Source organism: Engystomops pustulosus, chromosome 8 (assembly GCF_040894005.1).
Source record: "Engystomops pustulosus chromosome 8, aEngPut4.maternal, whole genome shotgun sequence".
Classification (NCBI taxonomy): Eukaryota; Metazoa; Chordata; class Amphibia; order Anura; family Leptodactylidae; genus Engystomops; species Engystomops pustulosus.
The window spans coordinates 120439989-120456779 of record NC_092418.1 but is presented as its reverse complement, the minus strand read 5'-3'; the positions used below and the strand labels follow the sequence as shown (position 1 = coordinate 120456779).

The 16791-nt window shown below is 43.0% G+C and overlaps 1 protein-coding gene across 1 annotated transcript in view; it reads left to right on the top strand.

Annotated features, from left to right (window-relative positions):
• Positions 1-961: 961 nt before the first annotated feature.
• LOC140076181 (uncharacterized) overlaps positions 962-16791 on the top strand; it is a 60682-nt gene continuing 44852 nt past the window's right edge. Inside the window, exons 1-3 of the mRNA XM_072122696.1 lie at positions 962-1046; positions 4633-5355; positions 14714-15042. Coding sequence (XP_071978797.1) covers positions 962-1046; positions 4633-5355; positions 14714-15042 — 1137 coding nt within the window. The remainder of the gene's footprint in view (positions 1047-4632; positions 5356-14713; positions 15043-16791) is intronic.

Here is a 16791-nt window from a genome sequence, read left to right as displayed (position 1 = left end):
CGAGCAGTTACGAGTACGCTAATGCTCGATCGAGCATCAAGCTCGGACGATTATGTTCGCTCATCTCTAATGCTAATTAATGTGATCCGACACCGGAATTAATTTTTTTCTAATTTAACAATAGTATTTTTCATTGCATTTTTTGTTTTACTTTTTCCTTTAAAAGGGGGATAATGTTTTATTTTAGATAATGTAAACTCAGGAAAAGAGTCCATGGCTTTGGCACTTTGCCATTGTTTAAGAGTTAAGATATGACAAATATATTGAAGAATTAAAAAGTCATATAAGAATTTAAAACTTTTACAATATTTTGGAGTAAAAAAATGTATGTACTTGACTGTATAATACAGTTATAAAAAAGCAGCAGTTTGAAATACAAATGTTACTAACAAAAGTTTACTATACAGCACCAATACTGATTTTGTGACTGGAAAGAAATTCTAAAAATGTTTACTAAAATTATTTAAAAAAATAAAAGCATATCTCAATATTTGATTGGACATAAAAAGCACTTGATTGTATGATATTCTTCTGCTCCATGAAGCCATTTCCAGGACAGGGCAGTCCCATGGTCATTGGAGACGCCTTGTCTGCTTGGATTTGCATTCCCTATTGTTCAGGATGTGGAATCAGTAGGGAATCACAGGGCAACATTTCACCTAGTAAAGATTTGTAAATGAAGTTATCTAGTTTCATCAGAAAGACACATCCTGGCCTTTCTTTGGTGGGAAAGGATGATAAACCCATAACAAAGGAGAACACTTAAAACAAAGCACTCTTAAACAATCAGCCTGGCTGATAAGGAAGTGGGACCAACACCCTTCATTTACATGGGGGAGGTTGTTGGGACAAAAGGGTGCAGACCAAGAGGTATAAGAAACCCAAGTACTACTCACATGAGGAGAATTTCTTGGTGGAAGATCTTACTGGAGGAGCTTGGACTGAGAGACTGAGACACAGAATGGAGAGAGAGCAGGTCCAGATATGTGTGGAGGATGGAGCCTGGGAAGGAGGACATGACGCTGGTGCCAAGGACCCCCAGGATGGTGAGTACTCTGCCACATTATTTCTGCCTATATCCACTACCACAAAATAGGGGACATTTATAAAGCCTTTGAAACAGAAAAATAGCGATAGTGCCTCCACAATATTGGTGTTTATCTGACACTCATGACTTGTTCTATTTATGGGCGCAAAATTGTGGCACTGCTTGTGAATCTGAGATATTTCCGTCTCTATTGGGTACAATTTTTGGCGCAAAATTATTGCAGCTAAAAGCTGGTCGCGGGAGTTCATAGCAATTGCACTTATATTACTGAAGTCTTTGCAAAAGGAATGTGACACGGAAGTCTGACATTAATCTGTTGCTCACCCGTTAAACTGAGTTCACCAGAAAAAACTGGTGCACTCAGTGTAAGAAAAGTGAGCGCCCGCAGGGTGTGGCAGATTTGTAAAGACTGTGCTCCTGGCTTCATAAATCTGGAGCCAATAGAACTCCTTAGACCAGTTTTCTGCAGCTCTAATTGTGCGCCATAAAACATTTTGGAAAAGAGGTGGATTCCCTAATGGCGCCGAAATTGTGGGCACTTCTAAAAAGTCGATAATGAAGACCCCCATTGTGCTTTTTATCAAATGTATGATTTTCATTGTACATTCACAGTTTGCAGTAAAAAATGCATCTCAACTGCATAAAAATAAAAATGCAGCAATAGGAGTAAAGAAGTGCAGAAATGTAGGGGTGCAGTCATGTACAGATGTAGGGGTGCAGTCATGTACAGATGTAGGGGTACAGTCATGTTTAGGTGTAAGGGTGCAGTCATGTACAGCTGTAGGGGTGCAGTCATGTACAGCTGTAGGGGTGCAGTCATGTACAGATGTAGGGGTGCAGTCATGTACAGGTGTAGGGGTGCAGTCATGTACAGCTGTAGGGGTACAGTCATGTACAGGTGTAGGGGTGCAGTCATGTACAGGTGTAAGGGTGCAGTCATGTACAGGTGTAGGGGTGCAGTCATGTACAGGTGTAGGGGTGCAATCATGTACAGGTGTAGGGGTACAGTCATGTACAGGTGTAGGGGTGCAGTCATGTACAGGTGTAGGGGTGTAGTCAGGTACAGGTGTAGGGGTGTAATCATGTACAGGTGTAGGGGTACAGTCATGTACAGGTGTAGGGGTGCAGTCATGTACAGGTGTAGGGGTGCAGCCATGTACAGGTGTAGGGGTACAGACATGTACAGGTGTAGGGGTGCAGTCATGTACAGGTGTAGGGTTAAAGTCATGTACAGGTGTAGGGGTACAGTCATGTACAGGTGTAGGGGTGCAGTCATGTACAGGTGTAGGGGTGCAGTCATGTACAGGTGTAGGGGTGTAGTCATATACACGTGTAGGGGTGCAGTCATGTACAGGTGTAGGGGTAAAGTCATGTACAGGTGTAGGGGTACAGTCATGTACAGGTGTAGGGGTGCAGTCATGTACAGCTGTAGGGGTACAATCATGTACAAGTGTAGGGGTGTAGTCATATACACGTGTAGGGGTGCAGTCATGTACAGGTGTAGGGGTGTAGTCAGGTACAGGTGTAGGGGTACAGTCAGGTACAGGTGTAGGGGTACAGTCATGTACAGGTGTAGGGGTACAGTCATGTACAGGTGTAGGGGTGCAGTCATGTACAGCTGTAGGGGTACAATCATGTACAGGTGTAGGGGTGTAGTCATATACACGTGTAGGGGTGCAGTCATGTACAGGTGTAGGGGTGTAGTCAGGTACAGGTGTAGGGGTACAGTCAGGTACAGGTGTAGGGGTACAGTCAAGTACAGGAGTAGGGGTACAGTCATGTACAAGTGTGGGTGTGCAAAGATGTACATATATTGAAATATAAAGCTTCACATATGTACAAAATAGGGATCATTCATCTTTAGTCTGGACATTTGTCTTTCTTTTTTTCCCGTGGTTTTGGACTTGTTTGATTTATCTTAGAGGGTGAGATATGATATATAAAATGTTATAAATATTTATATCATTACTAGAGATGAGCGAGTATACTCGTCCGAGCTTGATGCTCGTTCGAGTATTAAGGTACTCGAAACGGCTCGTTGCTCGGACGAGTATTTCCCCTGCTCGAGATCGAGCATTTAATTAAAAAAACACAGTGAAGAACAATGAAGAATAGAATAAAAACAGTGAACACAGTGAACACAGGATCATTTAAGTGAAAAACACAGTGAAGAATAGATTACAGATGTTCGGCACATCTGCTTACTTGTCGGAAGATACGCGCGGAACGGTGCGAACAAAATAGTATGTGAAGAACAATATATATGTGTGAAGAACACATTGAAGAACACAGGGAGCAGCACAGAGACACCGGGGAGCAGCACGGAGACATGGGGCAGCGGCAGCACGGAGACATGGGGCAGCGGCGCCACGGAGACATGGGGCAGCAAAGGCACGGAGACATGGGGTAGCAGTGGCACGGAGACATGGGGTAGCGGCGGCACGGAGACATGGGGCAGCGGAGTCACGGTGACATGGGGCAGCAAAGGCACGGAGACATGGGGTAGCGGCGGCACCGAGACATGTGGCAGCGGCGGCACGGAGACATGGGGCAGCAAAGGCACGGAGACATGGGGTAGCAGTGGCACGGAGACATGGGGTAGCGGCGGCACGGAGACATGGGGCAGCGGAGGCACGGAGACATGGGGCAGCGGAGTCACGGTGACATGGGGCAGCAAAGGCACGGAGACATGGGGTAGCAGCGGCACGGAGACATGGGGCAGCAAAGGCACGGAGAAATGGGGCAGCGGAGTCACGGTGACATGGGGCAGCAAAGGCACGGAGACATGGGGTAGCGGCGGCACGGAGACATGTGGCAGCGGCGGCACGGGGACATGGGGCAGCAAAGGCACGGAAACATGGGGTAGCGGCGGCACGGAGACATGGGGCAGCGGCGGCATGGAGACATGGGGCAGCGGAGTCACGGTGACATGGGGCAGCAAAGGCACGGAGACATGTGGCAGCGGAGTCACGGTGACATGGGGCAGCGGTGGCACGGGGACATGTGGCAGCGGCGGCATGGAGACATGTGGCAGCGGCGGCACGGGGACATGGGGCAGCGGAGTCACGGAGACATGGGGCAGTGGCAGCACGGAGAGATCGGGGAGACTTCAGTGGAAGAAGAGCAGCGGATCCCAGGACAGCGTATCTCCCGACAAGTAAGCAGATGTGCCAAACATCTGTAATCTATTCATCACTGTGTTTTTCACTTAAATGATCCTGTGTTCACTGTTTTTATTCTATTCTTCACTGTTCTTCACATCTGCTAACTTGTCGGGAGATAATATACACGCGGAACAGTGAAGAATAGATTGCAGATGTTTGTATACATCTACTAACTTATCAGAAGACATTCTTTTTCAGTTAATTAACACATTTTATTCCCGAACCATGGTCCCCTTGAAAAATGCTCGAGTCTCCCATTGACTTCAATGGGGCTCGTTATTCGAGACGAGCACTCGAGCATCTGGAAAAGTTTGTCTCGAATAACGAGCACTCGAGCATTTTAGTGCTCGCTCATCTCTAATCATTACAGATTTATTAACTTTGTTATTGATCAACTTGTTATTTAACCTTATATTGTAGATGACGTTACTTGTGGCTCTGAGGAACATCTGATATCTTCAGATATTAAAGCTGATGATTGTAGGATCACACAAGATACATGTATAGAAAACAACAGCAGAAAGGATTCACCCTCAGACCTTCACCACAACAATCTATCATCTGATTCTATTACATTGGACACTTCTTCTGATACAACACAGACTAAAAGTCCAAAAAAGAGCCACCACAGAGAAGCCGAGCATCTAAGAACTGCAACCAGGAAGACATTTTCTTGTTCTAAATGTGACAAATGTTTTACTCTTAAATGGAATCTCCTCACACATCAAAAAATTCACACAGGGGAGAAACCGTTTTCATGTTCAGAATGTGGCAAATGTTTTATTAAGAATTCAAAACTTGTTAAACATGAGAGAATTCACACAGGGGAGAAACCGTTTTCATGTTCAGAATGTGGCAAATGTTTTCGTCATAAATCAGAACTTGTTCAGCACGAGAGAATTCACACAGGGGAGAAACCATTTTCCTGTTCAGAATGTGGCAAATGTTTTCGTCAGAAATCAGATCTTGTTAAACATGAGAGAATTCACACAGGGGAGAAGCCGTTTTCATGTTCAGAATGTGACAAATGTTTTTGTCAGAAATCAAAACTTATTGAACATAAGAGAATTCACACAGGGGAGAAGCCATTTTCATGTTCAGAATGTGGCAAATGTTGTCGTCAGAAATCAGATCTTGTTAAACATGAGAGAATTCACACAGGGGAGAAGCCGTTTTCATGTTCAGAATGTGGGAAAAGTTTTATTCAAAAATCAAATCTTGTTCAGCACGAGAAAATTCACACAGGGGAGAAGCCGTTTTCATGTTCATAATGTGACAAATGTTTTTTTCAAAAATCTCATCTTGTTAAACATGAGAGAATTCACACAGGGGAGAAACCGTTTTCATGTTCAGAATGTGGGAAACGTTTTATTCAAAAATCAAATCTTGTTCAGCACGAGAGAATTCACACAGGGGAGAAACCGTTTTCATGTTCAGAATGTGGAAAATGTTTTATTAGGAAATCAGATCTTGATAAACATGAGAGAATTCACACAGGGGAGAAGCAGTTTGGGTAAACAGTGTGACAAATGTTTTGCAATGAAATCCCATCTCTAAACACGTCTCTCACACAGGAAAAAACAACATTTTAATTTTATGAATGTGGCATTTTCCTTTTTTTTACATATGAGAGGAGCCACAAGGGGAGAAGTCTTGTACTTATTGAACATCTGCATTTGTAATTGAGTTTGATGTTGAGTTGTATGAGATGCAATAACCAATAAACTTCAGATTGAATTAGAGAACTTGTACAATTATGTAACACAATCAGAATAAGAGAGAAAAATGGGGAGGAGCTCGGATAAAGGAGCAGCTGATGTTCTGCCTGAGTGTGAACACGGGGGAATTTATTATTGGCTTTTCTTCATTTTTTTTCGGCAGATCTTATTCTCTGTCTTGCTGCGCCATATTTATGACGTGTTAGAGCCAGGGGCATCGCAATGTCAAAGTTTCCAGGGCACGAGCCCCGTATCTTTCATCCAGTTCCCAGAATATACACCCTACCACCTGCAGAGAGGCGCAGCTAGCTGAGGAAGGCAGAAAACCTTCCCTGAAACACGCACCGATCAGGGCCGTCAGTGCTGCCCTCGTCACTCAGTGGTAACTGGTGGTAACTGTGCAGGGACTGGTACTGGGGGTGACTGTGGGCACATTACTGGGGGTGACTGTGTGGAGATAATGTCATAAAGTAGTAAAATTTGTTATGCAGAAAATAAGCCCTCACACAGCTCTGTACACAAAGAAATGTAAAAGATATGTAAAAAGTTACGGATTTTTAAATGTGGGGGCGAAAAATGAACAAAAAAATGCTGCATCCATAAGGGGTTAAGGAATCTTCAAATATATATATATATATAAAAAGATCTATCAAGTTATGTAGTATACAGGGTATGTCCCACCTGGGCCCAGTGATTGGTCTATTTTACTCTTATTGATGTGACATTGCACTTCATCCCGAGATGGGCTGAGCCCTCTCCATGCAAGGTGGGCCTTTGCTGCATATTGCAGCAAACACCCACCGGTAACACCAGCGATCGGTGACAGTACTGACCTGTAAATGCCTCTGGTAAGGTTTCCGGAGGCCCTAGGGGAGCATGGGCTCAGCCATATTAGATTTGATTACTGCCCCCCTGTGAAGTCATCGGAGGCAGAAATCAGTTGCCAGGACAGCCTTGGGTCAAACAAAGATCTGAGGCTGTCTCGTTTTGCGTCCCGTTTTAACTACACAATGCAATGAATAATGTACAAAATCCCCATATACTGCCATACTGTAGTATGGCAGTATATGGTAGGATCAATCAGACAACCTAGGGTTAAAGTAACCTAGGGGGTCTTAAAAATAGTAAAGTAAAAAAAAAAAGCTATATTAAAAAACCTAATAATTCAAATCACCCCTTTTTCACTAGAAGTCATATTAATATAAATAAACAGTAAAGATCATAAACACATTAGGTATTACCGCATCCGAAAATGCCCAATCTATCATAATATAATACTGGTTTTGTCATTGCGTTTAACTCCGTAATGGAAAATAGTGCCCAAAATCGCAAATGGCACTTTTTTGCCATTTTGAAAATTATAAAAAGTTCAATAAAAAGTGATCAAAAGGATGCACCGTCCTAATAATAGAATCATTGAAAACTTTATCAAAAGTCACAAAAAATAACACCACCCACAGCTCTATACACTAAAGTATGAAAAACTTATTAGCGCCAGAAGACGGCAAAATGAAGAAATTTTTTTTTGTACAATTGTTTTAATTTTTGTACATGTATGAAAACATTATAAAACCTATACAAATTTGTTATCTCAGTGATCGTAATGACCCACATAATGAAGTAGACCTGTCATTTGGGGCACACAGTGAAAGCTGTAAAATACAAGCCCACAAGAAAATGTTGCAAATGCATTTTTCATCATTTTCACTGCATTCAAAAAAAAAAAATTCTGCTTCCCAGTACATGGCATAGAATATTAAATAATATCACTATGAAGTGCAATTTGTTACGCAGAAAACAAAGCAAAACAGAGCTCTTTAAATGAAAAAATAAAAAATGTTATTGCTTTTTAAAAGTGGGGAGTAAAAAATGGAAAGGCAAAAACAAAAAAGGTTGTTAGAGGATTTACATTATTCTTCCTCATATCATCAATCAGGGGATTTTCCTTTGTTTAAAAAGAAACATTGAACAGATTGACCCTTTCCTTATCTCCCTACAGCATGAGCCCATATTATTCCTCATCTCCCTCCACCATGACCCCATGTTATTCCTCATCTCCCTCCACCATGACCCCAGGATATTCCTCATCTCCCTCCACCATGACCCCAGGTTATTCCTCATCTCCCTCCACCACGACCCCAGAATATTCCTCATCTCCCTTCACCATGACCCCATGTTGTTCCTCATCTCCCTCCACCATGACTCCATGTTGTTCCTCATCTCCCTCCACCATGACTCCATGCTATTCCTCATCTCCCTCCACCATGACCCCAGGTTATTCCTCATCTCCCTCCACCATGACCCCAGGATATTCCTCATTTTCCTCCGCCATGACCCCAGGTTATTCCTCATCTCCCTCCACCATGACCCCAGGTTATTCCTTATCTCCCTCCACCATGACTCCATGTTATTCCTCATCTCCCTCCATCATGACCCCAGAATATTCCTCATCTCCCTCCACCATGACCCCATGTTATTCCTCATCTCCCTCCACCATGACCCCAGGATATTCCTCATCTCCCTCCACCATGACCCCAGGTTATTCCTCATCTCCCTCCACCATGACCCCATGTTATTCCTCATCTCCCTCCACCATGACCCCAGGATATTCCTCATCTCCCTCCACCATGACCCCAGGTTATTCCTCATCTCCCTCCATAATGACCCCAGAATATTCCTCATCTCCCTCCACCATGACCCCAGGTTATTCCTCATCTCCCTCCACCATGACCCCAGGTTATTCCTCATCTCCCTCCACCATGACCCCAGGTTATTCCTCATCTCCCTCCACCATGACCCCATGTTATTCCTCATCTCCCTCCACCATGACCCCAGGATATTCCTCATCTCCCTTAACCATGACTTCAGGTTATTCCTCTTCTCCCTCCACCATGACCCCCAGGTTATTCCTCATCTCCCTCCACCATGACCCCAGAATATTCCTCATCTCCCTCCACCATGACCCCATGTTATTCCTCATCTCCCTCCACCATGACCCCAGAATATTCCTCATCTCCCTCCACCATGACCCCATGTTATTCCTCATCTCCCTCCACCATGATCCCAGGATATTCCTCATCTCCCTCCACCATGACTTCAGGTTATTCCTCATCTCCCTCCACCATGACCCCCAGGTTATTCCTCATCTCCCTCCACCATGACCCCAGAATATTCCTCATCTCCCTCCACCATGACCCCATGTTATTCCTCATCTCCCTCCACCATGACCCCAGGTTATTCCTCATCTCCCTCCACCTTGACCCCAAGTTATTCCTCATCTCCCTCCACCATGACCCCCAGGTTATTCCTCATCTCCCTCCACCATGACCCCAGAATATTCCTCATCTCCCTCCACCATGACCCCATGTTATTCCTCATCTCCCTCCACCAAGAACCCAGGTTATTCCTCATCTCCCTCCACCATGACCCCAGGTTATTCCTCATCTCCCTCCACCATGACCCCAGGTTATTCCTCATCTCCCTCCACCATGACCCCAGGTTATTCCTTAACTCCCTCCACCATGACCCCCAGGTTATTCCTCATCTCCCTCCACCATGACCCCATGTTATTCCTCATCTCCCTCCACCATGACCCCAGGTTATTCCTCATCTCCCTCCACCATGACCCCAGGTTATTCCTCATCTCCCTCCACCATGACCCCTAGGTTATTCCTCATCTCCCTCCACCATGACCCCAGAATATTCCTCATCTCCCTCCACCATGACCCCATGTTATTCCTCATCTCCCTCCACCATGAACCCAGGTTATTCCTTATTTCCCTACAGCATGACCCCATGTTATTCCTCATCTCCCTCCACCATGACCCCAGGTTATTCCTCATCTCCCTCCACCATGACCCCTGGTTATTCCTCATCTCCCTCCACCATGACCCCATGTTATTCCTCATCTCCCTCCACCATGACCCCAGAATATTCCTCATCTCCCTTAACCATGACTTCAGGTTATTCCTCTTCTCCCTCCACCATGACCCCCAGGTTATTCCTCATCTCCCTCCACCATGACCCCAGAATATTCCTCATCTCCCTCCACCATGACCCCATGTTATTCCTCATCTCCCTCCACCATGACCCCAGAATATTCCTCATCTCCCTCCACCATGACCCCATGTTATTCCTCATCTCCCTCCACCATGATCCCAGGATATTCCTCATCTCCCTCCACCATGACTTCAGGTTATTCCTCATCTCCCTCCACCATGACCCCCAGGTTATTCCTCATCTCCCTCCACCATGACCCCAGAATATTCCTCATCTCCCTCCACCATGACCCCATGTTATTCCTCATCTCCCTCCACCATGACCCCAGGTTATTCCTCATCTCCCTCCACCTTGACCCCAAGTTATTCCTCATCTCTCTCCACCATGACCCCCAGGTTATTCCTCATCTCCCTCCACCATGACCCCAGAATATTCCTCATCTCCCTCCACCATGACCCCATGTTATTCCTCATCTCCCTCCACCATGAACCCAGGTTATTCCTCATCTCCCTCCACCATGACCCCAGGTTATTCCTCATCTCCCTCCACCATGACCCCAGGTTATTCCTCATCTCCCTCCACCATGACCCCAGGTTATTCCTTATCTCCCTCCACCATGACCCCCAGGTTATTCCTCATCTCCCTCCACCATGACCCCATGTTATTCCTCATCTCCCTCCACCATGACCCCAGGTTATTCCTCATCTCCCTCCACCATGACCCCAGGTTATTCCTCATCTCCCTCCACCATGACCCCTAGGTTATTCCTCATCTCCCTCCACCATGACCCCAGAATATTCCTCATCTCCCTCCACCATGACCCCATGTTATTCCTCATCTCCCTCCACCATGAACCCAGGTTATTCCTTATTTCCCTACAGCATGACCCCATGTTATTCCTCATCTCCCTCCACCATGACCCCAGGTTATTCCTCATCTCCCTCCACCATGACCCCAGGTTATTCCTCATCTCCCTCCACCAGGACCCCATGTTATTCCTCATCTCCCTCCACCATGACCCCATGTTATTCCTCATCTCCCTCCACCATGACCCCAGAATATTCCTCATCTCCCTCCACCCTGACCCCAAGTTATTCCTCATCTCCCTCCACCATGACCCCAGAATATTCCTCATCTCCCTCCACCATGACCCCAAGTTATTCCTCATCTCCCTCCACCATGGCCCCATGTTATTCCTCATCGCCCTCCACCATGACCCCATGTTGTTGCTCAGAGATTGGCACTTTCAGCTTCTAGTTTCTTGTCGCTTGGATAATTGTGAAATAATTTTGGGCTTGTTTTTGCTTTCTTTCTGTCTCTATTTTTGCTTCCTTTCTTTGTTGTTTACAGAATGTATTTTTCGCTCTAGTATAAAGTTAAACGATACGGCTTTGCTTCCATAATTTTTTTTCATAAAGCGCTTGTGTGCATGGAACCCTTTATTTAATTTAATTTTAAAAAATCTAAGTAGTCTATATGCTACAAAACTTCAAATTTATAGTTTATGAAGGAATTAATGTTTAAAAAGTTAAGAAAAAAATGTTCCTTTTATTTTAGGGCATCAGATACAATCTTGAAATTTTAAGACGCCACAGAATTTAGATAATTGATGCTAATTAATGTGACCAGACACCGGAATTTATGTTTTAAATTTAACAAACGTATTTTTCATTGTATTTTTTGTTTTACCTTTTCCTTTAAAAGGGGGATAATGTTTTATTTTAGATAATGTAAACTCGGAAAAAGAGTCCATAGCTTTGGCAATTTGCCATTGTTTAAGAGTTAATATATGACAAATATATTGAAGAATTAAAAAGTCATATAAGAAATTAAAACTTTTACAATATTTTGTAGTAAAAATGTTGGCAATGCCAATCATAGTATGTACTTGACTGTATAATACAGTTATAAAAAAGCAGCAGTTTGAAATACAAATGTTAATAACAAAAGTTTACTATACAGCACCAATACTGATTTTGTGACTGGAAAGAAATTCTAAAAATGTTTACTAAAATTTTTTAAAAAATAAAAACATATCTCAATATTTGATTGGACATAAAAAGCACTTGATTGTATGATATTCTTTTGCTCCATGAAGCCATTTCCAGGACAGGACAGTCCCATGGTCATTGGAGACGCCTTGTCTGCATGGATTTGCATTCCCTATTGTTCTGGATGTGGAATCAGTAAGGAATCACAGGGCAACATTTCACCTAGTAAAGATTTGCAAATGAAGTTATCTAGTTTCATCAGAAAGACACATCCTGGCCTTTCTTTGGTGGGAAGGGATAATAAACACATAAAAAAGGAAAACACTTATAACAAGACACTCTTAAACAAAAAGCCTCGCTGATAAGGAAGTGGGACCAACACCCTTCATTTACATGGGGGAGGTTGTTGAGACAAAAGGGTGCCGACTAAGTAGTATAAGAAACCCAGATACAACTCACATGAGGAGAATTCTTGTTGGAAGATCTTACTGGAGGAGCTTAGACTGAGAGATTGAGACACAGAATGGAGAGAGAGCTGATCCAAATATGTGTGGAGGAGGGAGCCTGGGAAGGAGGACATGAAGCTGGTGCCAAGGACCCCCAGGATGGTGAGTACTGACAGCCTTCATTGCTTTCTAGAAATGATTTTTCCTCTGCCACATTATTTCTGCCTATATCCACTACCACAAAATAGGGGACATTTATAAAGCCTTTCAAACGAAAAAATAGTGATAGTGCCTCCACAATATTGGTGTTTATCTGACACTCATGACTTATTCTATTTTTGGGCGCAAAATTGTGGCACTGCTTGTGAATCTGAGATATTTCCGTCTCTATTGGGTACAATTTTTGGCGCAAAATTATTGCAGCTAAACGCTGGTCTCGGGAGTTCATAGCGATTGCACTTGTATTACTGAAGTGTTTGCAAAAGGAATGTGACACAGAAGTCTGACATGAATCTGTTCACCCGTTAAACTGAGTTCACCAGAAAAAATGGTGCACTCAAGCTCCTGGCTTCATAAATCTGGAGCCAATAGAACTCCTTAGACCAGTTTTCTGCAGCTCTAATTGTGCGCCAAAACATTTTGTAAAAGAGGTGGATTCCCTAACAGCGCCCAAATTGTGGGCCCTTCTAAAAAGTCGATAATGAAGCCCCCCATTGTGCTTTTTATTGAATGTATGATTTTCATTGTACATTCACAGTTTGCAGTAAAAAATGCATCTCAACTGCATAAAAATAAAAATGCAGCAATAGGAGTAAAGAGGTGCAGAAATGTAGGGGTACAGTCATGTACAGATGTAGGAGTGCAGTCATGTACAGATATAGGGGTGCAGTCATGTACAGATATAGGGGTGCAGTCATGTACAGGTGTAGTGGTACAGTCATGTACAGGTGTAGGGGTGCAGTCATGTACAGGTGTAGGGGTGCAGTCATGTACAGGTGTAGGGGTACAGTCATGTACAGATGTAGGGGTACAGTCATGTATAGATGTAGGGGTGCAGTCATGTACAGGTGTAGGGGTGCAGTCATGTACAGCTGTAGGGGTGTAATCATGTACAGCTATAGGGGTGCAGTCATGTACAGGTGTAGGGGTACAGTCATGTACAGTTGTAGGGGTGCAGTCATGTACAGGTGTAGGGGTGCAGTCATGTACAGCTGTAGGGGTGCAGTCATGTACAGGTGTAGGGGTGCAGTCATGTACAGGTGTAAAGGTGCAGTCACCTACAGATATAGGGGTACAGTCATGTACAGGTGTAGGGGTGTAGTCATATACACGTGTAGGGGTACAGTCATGTACAGGTGTAGGGGTACAGTCATGTACAGGTGTAGGGGTGCAGTCATGTACAGGTGTAGGGGTGTAGTCAGGTACAGGTGTAGGGGTGTAATCATGTACAGGTGTAGGGGTACAGTCATGTACAGATGTAGGGGTGCAGTCATGTACAGGTGTAGGGGTACAGTCATGTACAGGAGTAGGGGTACAGTCATGTACAGGTGTAGGGTTGCAGTCATGTACAGGTGTAGGGGTGTAGTTAGGTATAGGTGTAGGGGTGCAGTCATGTACAGGTGTAGGGGTACAGTCATGTACAGGTGGGGGTGCAAAGATGTACATATATTGAAATATAAAGCTTCACATATGTACAAAATAGGGATCATTCATCTTTAGTCTGGACATTTGTCTGTCTTTTTTTCCTCTGGTTTTGGACTTGTTTGATTTATCTTAGAGGGTGAGATATGATATATAAAATGTTATAAATATTTATATCATTACAGATTTATTAACTTTGTTATTGATCAACTTATTATTCAACCTTATATTGTAGATGATGTTACTTGTGGCTCAGAGGAACATCTGATATCTTCAGATATTAAAGCTGATGATTGTGGGATCACACAAGATACATGTATAGAAAACAACAGCAGAAAGGATTCACCCTTAGACCTTCATTGCAACAATCTATCACCTGGTTCTATTCCATTGGACACTTCTTCTGATACAACACAGACTAAAAGTCCAAAAAGGAGCCACCACAGAGAAGCCGAGCATCTAAGAACTGCAACCAGGAAGACATTTTCTTGTTCTAAATGTGACAAATGTTTTACTCTTAAATGGAATCTCCTCACACATCAGAAAATTCACACAGGGGCGAAGCCGTTTTCATGTTCAGAATGTGGCAAATGTTTTATTCAAAAATCAGATCTAGTTCAGCACGAGAGAATTCACACAGGGGAGAAGACGTTCCCTTGTTCGCAATGTGCCAAATGTTTTATTGAAAAATCAAATCTTCTTGTACATGAGAGAATTCACACAGGGGAGAAACCGTTTTCCTGTTCAGAATGTGGCAAATGTTTTCGTCAGAAATCAGATCTTGTTAAACATGTGAGAATTCACACAGGGGAGAAGCCATTTTCATGTTCAGAATGTGGCAAATGTTTTCGTCAGAAATCATATCTTGTTAAAAATGAGAGAATTCACACAGGGGAGAAGCCGTTTTCATGTTCAGAATGTGGCAAATGTTTTTGTCAGAAATCAAAACTTATTGAACATGAGAGAATTCACACAGGGGAGAAGCCGTTTTCATGTTCAGAATGTCGCAAATGTTTTATTAAAAAATCTCATCTTGTTAAACATGAGAGAATTCACACAAGGGAGAAGCTTTATTCTTGTTCAGAATGTGGCAAATGTTTTATTGTAAAATCAGATCTAGTTCAGCACGAGAGAATTCACACAGGGGAGAAGACGTTCTCTTGTTCGCAATGTGCCAAATGTTTTATTGAAAAATCAAATCTTCTTGTACATGAGAGAATTCACACAGGGGAGAAGCCATTTTCATGTTCAGAATGTGGCAAATGTTTTCGTCATAAATCAGAACTTGTTCAGCACGAGAGAATACACACAGGGGAGAAACCGTTTTCCTGTTCAGAATGTGGCAAATGTTTTCGGCATAAATCAGATCTTGTTAAACATGTGAGAATTCACACAGGGGAGAAGCCATTTTCATGTTCAGAATGTGGCAAATGTTTTCGTCAGAAATCATATCTTGTTAAACATGAGAGAATTCACACGGGAGAAGCCGTTTTCATGTTCAGAATGTGGCAAATGTTTTAGTCAGAAATCAAAACTTATTGAACATGAGAGAATTCACACAGGGGAGAAGCCGTTTTCATGTTCAGAATGTGGCAAATGTTTTCGTCATAAATCAGAACTTGTTCAGCACGAGAGAATACACACAGGGGAGAAACCGTTTTCCTGTTCAGAATGTGGCAAATGTTTTCGTCAGAAATCAGATCTTGTTAAACATGAGAGAATTCACACAGGGGAGAAGCCGTTTTCATGTTCAGAATGTGGCAAATGTTTTAGTCAGAAATCAAAACTTATTGAACATGAGAGAATTCACACAGGGGAGAAGCCGTTTTCATGTTCAGAATGTGACAAATGTTTTTTTCAAAAATCTCATCTTGTTAAACATGAGAGAATTCACACAGGGGAGAAACCATTTTCATGTTCAGAATGCAGGAAAAGTTTTATTCAAAAATCAGATCTTGTTCAGCATGAGAGAATTCACACAGGGGAGAAACCGTTTTCCTGTTCAGAATGTGGCAAATGTTTTCGTCAGAAATCAGATCTTGTTATGCATGTGAGAATTCACACAGGGGAGAAGCCGTTTTCATGTTCAGAATGTGGCAAATGTTTTATTAGGAAATCAGATCTTGTTAAACACGAAAGAATTCACACAGGGGAGAAGCGGTTTTCATGTTCAGAATGTGGCAAATGTTTTAGTCAGAAATCAAAACTTATTGAACATGAGAGAATTCACACAGGGGAGAAGCCGTTTTCATGTTCAGAATGTGGAAAATGTTTTATTCAAAAATCTCATCTTGTTAAACATGAGAGAATTCACACAAGGGAGAAGCTTTATTCTTGTTCAGAATGTGGCAAATGTTTTATTGTAAAATCAGATCTAGTTCAGCACGAGAGAATTCACACAGGGGAGAAGACGTTCTCTTGTTCGCAATGTGCCAAATGTTTTATTGAAAAATCAAATCTTCTTGTACATGAGAGAATTCACACAGGGGAGAAGCCATTTTCATGTTCAGAATGTGGCAAATGTTTTCGTCATAAATCAGAACTTGTTCAGCACGAGAGAATACACACAGGGGAGAAACCGTTTTCCTGTTCAGAATGTGGCAAATGTTTTCGGCATAAATCAGATCTTGTTAAACATGTGAGAATTCACACAGGGGAGAAGCCATTTTCATGTTCAGAATGTGGCAAATGTTTTCGTCAGAAATCATATCTTGTTAAACATGAGAGAATTCACACGGGAGAAGCCGTTTTCATGTTCAGAATGTGGCAAATGTTTTAGTCAGA